The sequence below is a fragment of the Monodelphis domestica genome, chromosome 6 (assembly GCF_027887165.1).
Source record: "Monodelphis domestica isolate mMonDom1 chromosome 6, mMonDom1.pri, whole genome shotgun sequence".
Lineage (NCBI taxonomy): Eukaryota > Metazoa > Chordata > Mammalia > Didelphimorphia > Didelphidae > Monodelphis > Monodelphis domestica.
The window spans coordinates 286,982,866-286,997,557 of NC_077232.1; the positions used below are offsets into that span (position 1 = coordinate 286,982,866).

General features: G+C 39.2%; 1 protein-coding gene across 3 annotated transcripts in view; it reads right to left on the reverse strand.

The window, feature by feature from the left end:
* Window positions 1-14,692, reverse strand: part of STPG2 (sperm tail PG-rich repeat containing 2) — a 639,089-nt gene that overhangs the window by 561,790 nt on the left and 62,607 nt on the right. For all 3 annotated transcript variants that reach the window (XR_468392.3, XM_007495708.3, XM_056803311.1), the window contains exon 6: window positions 6,826-6,937. Coding sequence is in view for 2 of the 3 variants with exons in the window: in XM_007495708.3 (XP_007495770.2) it covers window positions 6,826-6,937 (112 nt within the window). In the remaining variant the exon portion in view is untranslated. The remainder of the gene's footprint in view (window positions 1-6,825; window positions 6,938-14,692) is intronic.

The following is a 14,692-nucleotide window of genomic DNA, read 5'->3' on the forward strand; positions in this document are numbered from 1 at the left end:
CCCCCCCCCCTTACAAGCGGTTCTTTCTCTTCTGGACCATTTGGTCCTTCATACTGCTCCCTGGTACTGTTGCTCCCTACATCCCTATTGCTGGGGTTTGGAGAAGAGGAAGAGGAAGGTGCCAGCGACGAAAGCAAAGCAGACACAAATGTGAGCTCATTTCTGGAGGTCAGGCGGGAGAAGGGCACTCCCACTCTCTAGTTAGCTTAGAACTGTGGTTCTAGAAGGACAGTTTGAAAAACTCTCTTTCCCCTTCTTGACCATCAGCCATTTGTCTGTCTCTAATATCAGCTCCACAACAGCATCCACACATTCTTTCAGAACCTTGCTCCCTCTTTTCTCCATCAGACCCCTCAAGCATTTAATAAATGTTTATGCTGGAGGAAAACAAGCCAGGTTTCTGCATACAATAATTGTTCTAACTTCTGCTCCTATCCTGCTCAGTGTGTTTCCAGATACTGTTGCTTTTTATTTTGTGTGTGTCAACAAATCCGGCCCAGAACGTCAGCACCTCTGGATGAAGAGCCACCGTGGCTTACTAAATAACTACTGGGCAGTCTTCTCAAGTGGCTGAATACCAAGCCCACGGGGTGGGCAACTGCTACATATTACAAGACAGAAAAGGTAGGAAAGAATGGATAAGTTATGCATCCGAAATACCAGCCTTCCCAGAAGCTATAATTCATACTGACAAAATAATAGCTATTTGGAATTTCACAAGGTTATGAATTATTTTTCACTAAGGAGGCTCTTACCTCATAAGTTTTGAAGCCTTTTTAATGTGGTTGGTTTAAAATTATTTGCCGAGCTTTCTACTTAATGTTTAATATAATTTTAAAATGATATTTTAATAAAGTTATACTCTAGCAGCAAAGGTAAGACATAGCTGTGAAAAGCAGGACAAGTCACTCAGCCAGCAAGCGCACATTAAACCATTATTGAGCAGCGGGCATCTACTCTAATCCCTGGGAATAAAAGCGCACCAGTACGGTCCCCACTCTCAAGCAGCGCTCATTCTAAGGGGGGCAGGTAAGAACCAGGGACTTATAAGCCTACAGCCAACATGGAAAATACTCTCCCCAGGAAAAGGCTGCGGAGTAGAGGGAGAGGGAGACCCGGAAAGGCCTCTTAGAGAAGGCAGAGCCTGAGCCGTCTTCAGGAAATCAGGAAAGCCAAGGCAAGGGTGAGAAGGGAGGCCACTTCAGGCTTGGAGGCCGGTGATAGGACGCCTTGCTTAAAGAAAAGAACGGAAAATCACGGACTATGAAAATGACCAAAGGCAGGAAGAGACCGCCTTGTAACAGGATTTAAATGCCAAACAGAGGAATTTATATTGGGTCCCGGAAGCAAAAATGAGCCGCTGGAGTTTACTGAATAGGAGGCTGACAGGGCCAGACCTGCACTTTGGGAAAATCACTTGGGCAGGTAAGAGGAAGAGAGACTGCTGTAGGGAGAGCCAAGGGAGCCGAAGCAATCCAGGCCAGAACTGATGAGAGGATCAGACAATGTGAGCAGGGGAGAGGTTCATATAAACGGGTTGTTGTAAAGGTAAAAGACAAGCTGTCGAAGCCGGTTGGTCATGAGGGGCAAGGGACAGGGAAGGGTCAAGGGTGGCTCAGTGAAAGGGAATTCAATGGCTCAGGGATCCCCCAGGCGAGAAAACTCCCTCTGTCAAAACAAATGGGCACTGCACCTCCTCCGAGACTGGCTCTGGGTGCCCTAGCCAGTGAGTGTCAGAGGGGGGACTTTAACCCGTTTTCTTGGCTCTGAGGCAGCCGTCTTGTGTGTATCAGAAAAACAGGTTTAAAATACAGATGAACACAGTCTCTATTGCTAAATGAACAGACCTACGACAGATTTCAAATCCAGACTTGAATAAACTATCTAAATACCGAGCAATGTCCATCACTCACAACTGCGCCATTAAGCAATTTACAAGTCAAACTATCACCTCTGGCCTCATTTCAAACCACTGGTTCTAGCAAACACAAAGGAATAAATGAACAAAGCAGCATGCAATCCAATAGTAACCCAAAGTACTGGTGCCATCTAGTGAAATCTTACTACAGCACTCCATTGAAACTATTGTTTTCTAAAATCGAGGCACTCTCATAGATGCAAAATGTTTGAAATACGAGTGTTCGTGAAAACAGCCAACTTCACGGAAATTAAAAGCCTATTTTTACAGCCAACGACAGAGGCAGACAGCCTAGTTTCATCTCTTGGAGCTTGCATTCGATAACAAGGAGTGTTCCGTCGCAGCTGACTCTCTGTGACCCCCTGGACCATATGCCGCCAGCGCTGTCCATGAGGTTTTCTTGGCAAAGATATTGGCGTAGTTCGCCATTCCTTCTCCAGAAGATTAAGGCAGACAGAGAGGGGAAGTGATTTGCCCAGGGTCACACAATAGTGTGTCTTGGGTTGGGTCTGAACTCAGGTCTTCCTGACTCCAGGCCTTGGAGCTGCCTCTAAAAGTGGACATTTGTAAAGCTCTTTCAGATTTGTCAAGTGCTTTAGATGCATCAGCTCACTGGAGTCTCTTACCTAACCTAGGTGATCAGCACTACAAAGATAATTCCCATCCTACAGACAAGGAAACTGAGGTTCAAAGAAAGTAACTTCCCCAGGACCATATAGATACTTAGTATCAGGGCTGAGATTTAACCACTACAAAGTGAAATCATGCCTCTCCCTTGGTGACCCTAAGTGGGAGCCAATGAGCTGATCTCAGATGCTCTCACATTACCTCCCTGGGCTAGAAGGCCCTCCAATTAAGTGGCTGCTTGCCATCCTCCAGCGCTTCAGTCCCTATCTATAAAAGGAAAGGATTGGACTTCCTGATGATGTAAAACAGTAATAATAGCGCCCTCTCTCACAAGGTGCCTGTATCAAATGAGAAAATATATTTGTTTTTGCAAAATTTAAAATGTTATATAAATGCTAGTTATTATTTGTTTATTAGGTTAGTTGCAATAGTATTTCTATACAACACAAAAGAACATTTATTTTTTACTATCTTGGTAGAAAAAGCACTGCTTGTTTGGATCATCTCTCCTTTGCATCATTCATTGCACAAGCATTTATGAAAAAAAAATCTAGCTAAAGATTGCTAGTACAATGGGTAGACTTCTTACAAAGGATTTAGGAGAAGACATGGGAAAGAATCTCCTGGAATGAGAAGGCTAATCAGCCCTTTTGGGGGGAAGAACCACATCAATGAAATAATGAAATGTTGAGATGCTACAGGATCCTTTTATGCACCGCACTGTTTTAGGTATCTAATCTTAAGATACTTCTCATCACTCCAGTATATATCACTTTGCACTGCAGCACACCTGGGATAGTAGCCTTTCCATTAACATGAAACCTTTCTCGTCATTCAAAGCTCCTCCAACCCAATATGCACTGCTAACTCACACCTGCTTTCTGGAGGTCACTGTTCAAGGACCAGGGGAAACAACGAGAAAACAAAACACACTGCCTGCCCTCAAGGACCCACTATTGGAAACCCACACCTGAAAGTAAGGGGGAACTATAGGTAAAGTGATAAATATATACATGAATATTGTATTGAGAGAAAAAAAGGGAAATTAGCAAGGCTTCCTCCAGAGTAGCCCATGAGCAAAACCTTGGAAAGAAGTCAGGAATCCTAAGAGAAGGAAGTGAGAAAGCATTCCAAGCATAGGAACCAGATGAAATACTAGTTCAGGAAATAACAGGTAAAATGATTTGGCTAGGGCTCAGAGGGCATTTACTGTGGACCTACTATGTGCTGGATGTTGGGCTGGGGTTATCAAAGGCTGTCCAGTGAAGAGACAGAGAGAAGAGAGCATGTCCATGTATACACACACACACACACACACACACACACACACACACACACACACACACACACACCAAAACCAACGGACATGGAAAATGTATGACTGCTCGAGGAGCTGCCTGTGAACCTGGTGGCAGAACCAGAGTGTGCGGAGAGAACATGCCAGAAAGGCAGGAAAGAACAAGATTCTCAAGAGCTCTGAATCCAGAAGAGTCTCTCTTTGATCTGAAAGGATAAAAGGGAGTCACTAGGATGTGTTGAATAGAAGAGTGGCATGGTTGGGCTCATGCTTTAAGAATATTATTTGGATAACTATGTTTAAGATGGTTGGAATGGAAATCAGGAAGCCAGTTAGAGGGCTATTGAAATAGCTGGGGTAGGAGGTAAAGGCAGACTAGAAGGAAGTCTCACCTTGAGCAGTACTCATCTAAGTCAGTTATGGTGAACCTTTTGGAGACAGAGTGCCGGGCCCTGCCCCCCTGCCAAGCATGCCCTCCCTCAACCTATACAGAGGATGGAGGAAGCACTCCCATTGGCTGCTGGGCAGAAGGGCAGGCCCAGTGGCAAGGGGGAAGGGAATCAGCTCCACCAGCCCCTCTGCCTTTCTAGTAATGAAGAGGGGGATGTCCATAGAGAGCGCTCTGCATGCCATCTTTGGTCCCCAGGCCACAGCTTCCCCATCAATGATCTAAGTGAAAAGGTAAGCCGGAAGAACTGTGATAGGGTCCATCCTCATTATTAAGTGCAATCCGTGCAGGCAAAGAGCTACCTCTATAATGAGGAAGATAGTACTGGGGACCAGAGACTGTGGGCAGGTAAACTGGCAGCAAGGAGGAGGGGCAAGGGTGGGGCACTAGGAAAAGCCCCTTTCCCAAGCTGAGCTTGAGCTGAGCCTGGAAGGAAGCTGGAGGTGGGCTCCTTCCCCGAAGGGCTGCAGAAAAGCGGGCTCTACCCTATCGTGGAAGCCTAGGCAGTCTGGCAGAAGGAGGAAGAAAGAGAAGGCGGTTCATGGTGGAATTCTTGTGTCCCGCACTTCATCTGAAGGGTGAAGAGGCCTGAGCCATCTGCCACAGCAAAGCCTCCTCCTCTCCTGGCTGGGGCTATCATCCCTAATTCTCCCCAACCGTTGATGGAGGCCCCAAGCAGCGGGTGTTTATGAAGCCCACAGAAGATGGCGGCCATCTCTTCCTCACCAAGAATGGTTTCAGGAACTTGGCCAAATGAGGCATCAGATCAGAAAGAACGTGATAGGTGATGCTTATGAGAGAATTAATAAGAGTTCAGTGTTGCATATAAATTAATGATTTGATATACACAACAAAAGTAGACATTTCAGTTTTAAATTCTCAAACTGTGATGGTTATGATGCAGAGTCAATCAACAAGGAACTTTAAATTTTTGCCTTTCTGTTCTTAAATTAACATGTAAGAAAATATACTTAAATTATTATATAGAACTATTTTATAAAATTGTATTTAATTATCAATCACAATTCTCCTTCCTTGTAATTCTTTCATCTTCAACTGATAGCCAATCTGCAATTATAAAGCATGCAATCACTACCTACCTTAATCATCTCAAGAGTAAGGGAGATAATGTAAAAGTATAGATAGGATAATTACGTTAAAACAACAAGCAACAATTCCTTCAGTTCAGTCCTGGCTTTTCTTACGATCCGTCCTGCTATTACTATTGTCAACACGGAATCTAGGAATCCCAAACTTGTGACCTAGTGAGATCTGATGAACCCCAAGTTTCAGGACTAGCTTATAGGTTGGAGACCCCAAAGCTTGTCCTTGTTCCCTTTTCCCATGGGAATCTACCCTGAAGGGAATCCCAGGCTGGCAGTTTCAGACTGAGTGGGGGACCCTCTGGGGAATCACAATCCTAGTTGGGTGAGACTGAGCATATGCTAAGGACCCTCTTTGTTTTAGGTTTGTATCAGAACTTTTCCCAAGAAGACCCACACCTGGGCAGGAACCATCCTTTAGTATCCATTGTAAGTAGACCCTTCTCTTACACCCTGGCCTCTAGCTAGGATTCCTTTCCCAAGCTTGAGTATATCCTGTCAATGTAGTTTGAACAATCCCATTTTCTTTATAGCTGTAGTAATGCCAATCATCTTTCCTTGTCCCTGGAACTCCCCAAATCATATATAGGTTCCCCAAATTCCTTTGTTCCTCAGAGTCCATCTTGAGTGGTGGCACTCCCCGGAGTCAGTGATCAGGGCAGCCAGAGTTCAATCTTCAGACTCTGTGCAGTCGCGTGTGGCGAGCAGTTCTGTTGTCGAGGCTTACTAGCGCTGAGGTCTTTTAGCACTGAACCCCTTTTGCCCTTGATTAAAGAGTAATTTTGACTACTTAATAGTTCTGTGTTTTTTCCAGTTAAAACCATCCAACTACCACCACCCAGATGTAATCATTTCTTAAAAGTCTTACATTAAAATTTCTAAAGAAAAAAGAAAAAAATTATCTTTGATAAATAAAATGGGAAAATTTTTACTTCAATATTTTCCTCTCAATTGAATATAAGGCATCTCAAATATAAATAAACCCTATTTATGTATAATAAAAGTGTTTCAGTTTGGGTTGTGGTTTTTTGGAAATGTATTTTTTTAAATAAAACTATTTAGTAAATTACATTGATATTCTATAACTATCTGCTTTGAGGTTGGCCATACTATTTTATGAATATCATTTGAATCAAATTATTATACTATTTCTCTAAACAAAAACTAAAAGCTCATCTTTTCTAAATGAAATAATCCACTGTAATCTGATCTGGAGGAAGACAAAAGAAACAATTTAAATACAAGAGAAAATTCTCAAGGTATATATTTTGTTTGTTTGTTTTTTTAATTTACAAAAGTATTTTCCTTATCTTAATTTTATATAGAACCAGTTTTTTTTCTATTTTGTCCCTACAATCTCCAAACATCTATGTTTAAACCCTATGATGAATTATTTTTAAATGCTAAAAATCAGCTCATATTTTCAGCTTACCTTTTTTGCCTCTTGTAGTACTATTACCTCATGATAACGAGGGAGAAAAGGACAAGTTTTTATTTTATCTTCTTTCTTGATATTAACATTCTCATAATGCAGTGCACTTTCCCTTGAGAGTTTAAAGAGAGATAAATGAGTTTTTAATTTTAAATATATACATAAACATATAAACAACTAAAGTTTCTTCTAAGCATAATGCCAATCAATATCTCCTGCCAACAACTATATAACAATGAGAGGCTCAAAAAGTGGTAGACTGTTACAATATAAATCTGTAGAAATCACTTTATTCCTTGTTATAATTCTAATTTGTTGAAGGATTTTCCACAAAACAGAACTTTGAATACATTGCTAGAATTTTCTTCTAATTATCTCAACATTAGAAGGGTTATTTTTTTCCTTCCAGACACAATAACATGACAAGACAATTAAAATATGAAGGCTACAATGCACAAGTTCTTTAAATATTCTAATGATCCCTCTAGAAAGAAAAGAAATCATTGGGCCAAAAGGAAAGATTTCATGCCCTACATGAAATTAAAAGCCTATGAGCAACAGAACCTCTTTATTATACTTTTCTGAGTATATTTCATAGCATTTTAAGTTATAGGAGGATCTATGGGCTATGCAAGGAGGACTAGGACTTCAGTGTCAGGCCTTGACACACCCTTTTTAGGGCTGCTCCTCCACCTCTGGTATCAACCTGTCACCCAACTCTCACTTGTGGCTCCAAAAGAAAGATATTATTAACAGCAACCCCACCCCAGTAAAACAATCTCTGCAGATCAGCTAAACCATTTTGATGACTGAAAGAAAGTGAGGCTTCTGCTTCTGGCAGCCAAGATGATAGAATAAGGAATGTTCTAAACTCACCCAAATACACCTCCAACTACCACTAAAAAAAAAAAGGAAAAGCCTCAAAACGGATTTTAGAGTGGCAGAACCAACAAAAGACAGTGAATCTAGGTTTTAACCAAAGAAAACGTAGAAAGACAAGAAGTACCCATTTTACTGGGGTCAGTGAGTCTAGATAAATGCAATGCACATGGCATCCAGAGGATCCCAAAGACAGTATTCTCTCCACCCCAGGAGAGGAGCTCAGCTTGAACATATAAGGAGAAAATGAGCAAAAGACAAAGAAAAAGCCTGCCCCTGGAAAACTATTTCAGCAATAGGGAAGACCAAAATGTAAAATCCAATGAGAAAGCACTGCTAAAAATGTGTGAAGCCTAAAAAATAACATAAAAGTATGTCAGGTCCAAAATGAACTCCTGGAAGAGCTCCAAAAGAGAATCATGAAACAAACAATAAGAGAGATAGAAGAAAAGTTGTAATAGGACATGAGACATAAAAAAAGAAATACAAAACTTCAAGCAAACCTAAAATTAGAATTTGACAAATGGCAGCTAATGACTCCATAAAAAATGAGATATAATAACAAATTCAAAAGAATGAAAAAATAGAAGAAAATCTGAAATATTTCTGACCTGGAAAATAGATCTAGGAGGAATAACCTAAGACTCATCAGATTGCCTGAAAGCCATGACCAAAAAAAAAAAGAGAGAGAGAGCCTGTACACCACATTGAAAGAAATTATTGGGAAGAACTGCCCTGATATTCTTGAATAAGATGGGGGAAAGAAATTGAAAGAATTCACTAATTACCTCCTGAAAGAGATCCCAAATTTTAAAATCCCAGACTATTATAGTCAAATTCCTGAATTCCCAGGCCAAGAAGAAAGTACTGCAAGCAGCCAGAAAAAAAATTTTAGAGCCATAGTCAGGATTACCCAGGTTCTAGCAGCTTCTCTATTAAAAGAATGTAAGGTATGGAATATGATATTCCACAAGACAAAGGATCTAGGACTTCAATCAAGAATTAAATTCCCAGAAAAACTGAGCATAATACTATACAGGAAGAAATTGATTCTTAATGAAATAGACTTCTAGGCATTTCTGACAAGACAACCAGAGCTGAAAAGAAAATTCATGTTCAAATGTGAAACTCAAGAGAAGCATAAAATAATAATAAAAAAAGAAAAAACTAAAGGAACTAATCATATTCCTACATAGAAAAATGATAATTAGAATAGTTAAGATAGCTATGATATCAGAGATATTTAAGGTACTGAAGATATTTAAAGGAATAATAGGGGTCAAACTGATTACTTTATCATATAAGCAGGGGATAACTAAAATACTTAAGATGATAGTTGAAATAACTAAAGTACTTTGCCTAAATGCCTAAAGTACTTTGGATTCTTAAGAAATGTATCACTATTAGGGCAGTAAATAGGAGCATACATAGAGAAAAGGGACTAAGTTGAATATGATGGGTTAATATTTTTTAATCAAGAGATAACAAAAAGGAATACAGTGGGAAAAGAGAAAAGGAGAGAAAGTTGGAGGTAAATTATCTCACAAGAGGAAGCTCATTCGAATCAATAAAGTGGAGATGAAGGACAGGGTGACAGGCAATACTTAATTAAACCTTACTCTCACTAAAATTGGCATATAGCAAGGATAATATCCACACTCAGCCATATAAACCTATCTTACCCTAAAGGGAAGTAAAAAGAGAAGGGGGACTAAGAAAAGGAGAGAATGGATAAAAGGGAGAGTGAACTGGGAGAGGTGGTAGTTAGGGTTAAAAATGGATTGACTAAATTTATGAGTTTAACATTTTTTTGTGGTTGCCATTTATAAAATATTAAAGTTAAACTATGAGTCAATAGGCTATTTAGTAGCTTTATTTACAGCATGAAAGAGATATTAAAGTGGGAAACATAGGAAGGAGGTAGAAAATATCACCTAGCTAAAAATACCCTAAGTCATAATCCTACTGCCCCAGACTGCGAATGAGAATCCGAATCTCACCAGTCCACAAAAGTGTCTCCAGTCAGGCATTCCAACAAATAAAACCCAGTGCTGAAGAGGCTGAGTCACAAAGCGTAGTCTCTCATGCCAAGGAGGCAAGAGTCTCACCTGAGTAAGAGTTCCTCTTCAGCTTGAGTCTCCAATACAAGAAGCCAAATCTTTACCAGAATCCAAAGTCCAGATCAGAAAGTCGAAATCCAAAGAGTTAGAAGACACTGAAAACCGCCAAGAACTTTTAGCTCACACAAGGCCAAGACCACCAAGAATACTACCAGAGCTCATGTTCCCAAAGATGAGAGCCACCAAGAATGGAGAGAGCTCATCCCTCTTAGGCTCCTACTTATATACAATTTTCTCCACCCATCAGCTCTACTCCTCACATCACAGGAGTCAATCACAGCCTTTCAATTTGCCTAGCACTGCCTTGAGGTGGGGGATGGGGGTCAGTAATTGTGGCTTTTTAGGGCATGAATTTTCTTTGTTAGTGATTTACTAAGTGTTAAGTAGGAATACCTTAAGTTCTTGATTGATTAATTAAAAATAAACAAAAGGAATAAAAATTCCCTTTCACAAGTCAAAAACAAAAACATACATGAACAGGGGAAGGCTAAGAGGAGAGAAAGAGGACAAACAAGGAAAAATAAGACTGTGAATGTGAACAGGATGAACTCACCCATAAAATAGAAAATGATAGCAAAGTGCATCTAAAGCTAAAATCTACAATATGCTTTCTACAAGAAATACATTTAAGGCAGGGAAACATAAATATAGAGTAAAGGTAAAGGCCTGGAGCACAATCTATCATGCTTCAACCAAAGATTTTAAAAGTATGGGCAAGAATTATGATCTTAGACAAAGCAAAAGTGGGGGGAAAACCTAAAAGACTTAAGGCCAATATCCCTAATAAATACTGATGGAAATTTTTTAAATAAAATACTAGAAAAGAGATTATAGCAATATATCACAAGGATCATATGCTCTGTCCAGATGGGTTTTATGCCAGAAATGCAAAGATGGGTCAATATTAAGAAAGCATTCAGGAGGACTGCTGAGTTAAGATAGCACCAGAGGAGAAGCAGGGCTCTTCCTCTCCTCTCTACCTAACAAGTGCCTCAAAAGGACAACCCCAAAGTCAGATGAACAATGGAGTTCCATGGTAGGGCACAGCATGAAAGGTAGGCAAAGTTTGGACATTTCCACACTAAAAGGGGGCAAAATTACTCCCACCAAGGGGCAAACTCATCACCCCTCCCTCACTCCACCTATGGTGCCAGAGTAGGAATGAGCACAGGACAACTTCTAAGTTCTCAGGAGGGTGGCTGCCTGAGGTCAATAAAGACTTATCCATAAGAGAATTGAGATTTGGGACCCCAGGAGGCTGAGGAAACATGAAGATAGGGTATGGAGATTGGGGAGTGTAAAAATTAAAATTTAGGGAAACTGAGGCAGGTAGAAATTAGTTTCTCTCTGCAAGGAGTATTATATTTTTATGAGGTTTATTAAAGATTAAGGATTAAAGAAAATACAGGATAAGAAAAACACGTGCCTAGGCCAGAGGCCTAGACAAGATAACCTCACATCATTAAAGAGATGCGTCTGCTCCAAAAAGGAAGTCCAAAAAGAGCCGGAGCCTATTCACAACCAGGTTTAAATACCCCATCTCACTCTCAGCCCAGGTGAGATTACAAAGCATTCTGGGGAAGTGGAGCAAAGGCTTGTGGGGATTGAAGTCCTGCATTCAAGTCTATTTTTACAGCAGAGAGGGGCGGCTCACAGCAGACACTGCAGAGACCCAAAAAATAGCCTCCAGGCAAAAAACTCTCCAGTGCTCTATAGAGAGACTTGCCTACACTCCACACCCAGACCTCTGTGGGGAAACCTTTAAGTTCTCAGGGGCTGGACTTGCCCCTAAGAGCAGCGAGACTTGAGTACCCAGGATATTGAGTAATGTAGAGCTCTGGTGAAGAAACTGTGCAGGGCTACCCACAGAAGACACTGCTGCAGAGTTTAAAAAAAAAAAAAAAGCCTGAGGGCCAAAACCTCTCAGGAGCCCAATACAGAGATCATCCACATTCCTCACTTAGACTTCTGACCAGGAAGGAACAAGGCAATGGCCACCAACTCCCAAGAACTATAATCTACAACTACCAAAAAAAAAAAGAAGGAAAGAAAGAAAATGAAAAAAAGAAAACCTTAACCCTAGATAATTTTTTTGCAGGGAAAAAAAAACCCAGACTAAAGAGGATGCAGCAGAAGACAACAAACAAACACAACCAAGTCTTCAAAAAAAATGGAAATTGACCACAAGTTTTGAAGAGTTATATGGTAAACCCCAAAATCCCAACTTTTAGGACAAAAATCCACTATTTGACGACATCTCACACCCTACACCAAGATAAACTCAGAATGGGTGAATGACCTGAATATAAAGAAGAAAACTATAAGTAAACTGGGTAAACACAGAATAGTATACTTGTCAGATCTTTGGGAAAGGAAAGATTTTAAGACCAAGCAAGAGTTAGAAAAAAATTACAAAATGAAAAATAATTTTGATTATATTAAAGTAAAAAGTTTTTGTACAAACAAAACCAATGCAAGTAAAATTAGAAGGGAAGCAACAAATTGGAAAAAAATCTTCATAACAAAAAATTCTGACAAAGGTCTAATTACTCAAATTTATAAAGAGCTAAATCAATTGTACAAAAAATCAAGCCATCCCCCAATTAATAAATGGACAAGGGGCATGAATAGGCAGTTTTCAAATAAAGAAATCAAAACTATTAATAAGCACATGAAAAAGTGTTCTAAATTTCTTATAATCAGAGAAATGCAAATCAAAACAACTCTGAGATACCACCTCACACCTAGCAGATTGGCTAACATGACAGCAAGGAGGGGATATGGCAAACTTGGGACAATAATACATTGCTGGTAGAGCTGATCCAGTCATTCTGGATGGCAATTTGGAACTATGCCCAAAAGGTGCTAAAAGACTGTCTGCCCTTTGAGTCAGCCAAAGAATTGCTGAGTTTGTACCCTAAAGAGATCATAAGGAAAAAGACAAAAATACTCATAGCTGCGCTCTTTGTGATAGCAAAAATAATTGGAAAATGAGGGGATGCCCTCCAATTGGGGAATAGCTGAACAAATTATGGTATCTATTGGTGATGGAATACTATTGTGCTCAAAGGAATAATAAACTGGAGGAATTCCATGGAGACTGGAACAACATCCATGAACTGATGCAGAGTGAGAGGAACAGAACCAGGAGAACAATGTACACAGAAACTGATACACTATGGTACAATCAAATGTAATGAACTTCTCTACTAGCAGCAATGCAATGATCAAGGACAATTCTGAGGGACTTATGAGAAAGAACGCTATCTATATTCAGAGGAAGAACTGTGGAAGCAGAAACACAGAAGAAAAACAACTGCTTGACCACATGGTTTGATGAGGATATGATTCGGGTTGTAGACTCTAAATGATCACCCTAATGCAAATATCAATAATATGGAAATAGGTCTTAATTAATGACCCATGTAAAACCCAGTGGAATTGTGTGTTGGCTATGAGAAGGGGGTGGGGGGAGGGCAGGGAAAGAACATGAATCATGTAACCATGGAAAAATAATCTAAATTAATTAAATAAATAAAAAATTTTTTAAAGAAAACATTTAGTATAACTGGCCATATCAATAGTAAAAACAACAGAAACCAAATGATCATCTCAATATATGCAGAAAAATCTTTTGACAAAATATAATATCCATTCCTATTAAAAACACTAGAGAACACTGGAATGAAGGGAAAATTCATGAAATGATAAATAGTATCTATCTAAAACTATCACACAGATGTCCATTATCACCACTACTATTCAATATTGTATTTCAAAAATGCTAGCTAGCTATAGCAATAAGAAGAGAAAAAGAAACTGAAAGAATTAGAATAGTAATTGAAGAAATAAAGCTATCACTCTTTGCAGATGATATGATAGTATACCTAGAAAATCCGGGGGCAGCTGGGTAGCTCAGTGGATTGAGAGTCAGGCCCAGAGACAGGAGGTCCTGTATTCAAATTTGACCTCAGACACTTAATAGCTGTGTGATCCTGGGCAAGTCACTTGACCCCCATTTCCTGGTCCTTACCACTCTTCTACCTTAGAACCAATACACAGTATTGATTCTAAAACGGAAGGTAAAGGTTAAAAGAAAAGAAAAAAAAGAAAATCTCAGAGAATCAACCCAAAAAGTCATAGAATATGAAATAATACCACATAAAGCATTAGTATTTCTTTATAGTACCAATGAAGTCCAATAGCAAAATGCAGAAAGAGAAATAACTGTAGACAATATAAAATACCTAGGACAAATCAAGACTTTGCCAAGACAAATTTGGAACTATATGATCACAACTACAAAACACTTTTCACACAAATAAAGTTAGATCTAAACAGTTGGAAAAATATTAATTGCTTATTGTAAAGTCAAAATAATAAAGGCAATTCTACCTAAATTAATTACCTATTCAGTGCCATAACAATCAAACTACCCAAAAATTATTTCATAGAGCTAGGAAAAAAAATAATATTCATCTGGAATAACAAAAGTCCAACAATATCAAGAAAGTTAAGAAGGAAGGTAGTTAACTGGACTGGATCTCAAACTGTATGAAGTGGCAATCATCAAAACAATCTGGTACTGGCTAAAAAAGAGAGTAGTGGGTAGGCCATACCAATATAACAAAAAATGACAATTCTATTTGAATTAATTTACTACTCAGGAGAACATTGTACATAATAACAGCAATAATGTATGATTATCAACTATAAATGACTTAACTATTATCAGCAATCTAAGGATTCAGAATAACTAAGGAATTTATGATTTTTTTAAAAAGGCTATATAAACTGATAGAATTTGAATATGGATTGAAACATACCATTTTCACTTTATTTCCTCCATGAATTTTTCTCTAGTGAAA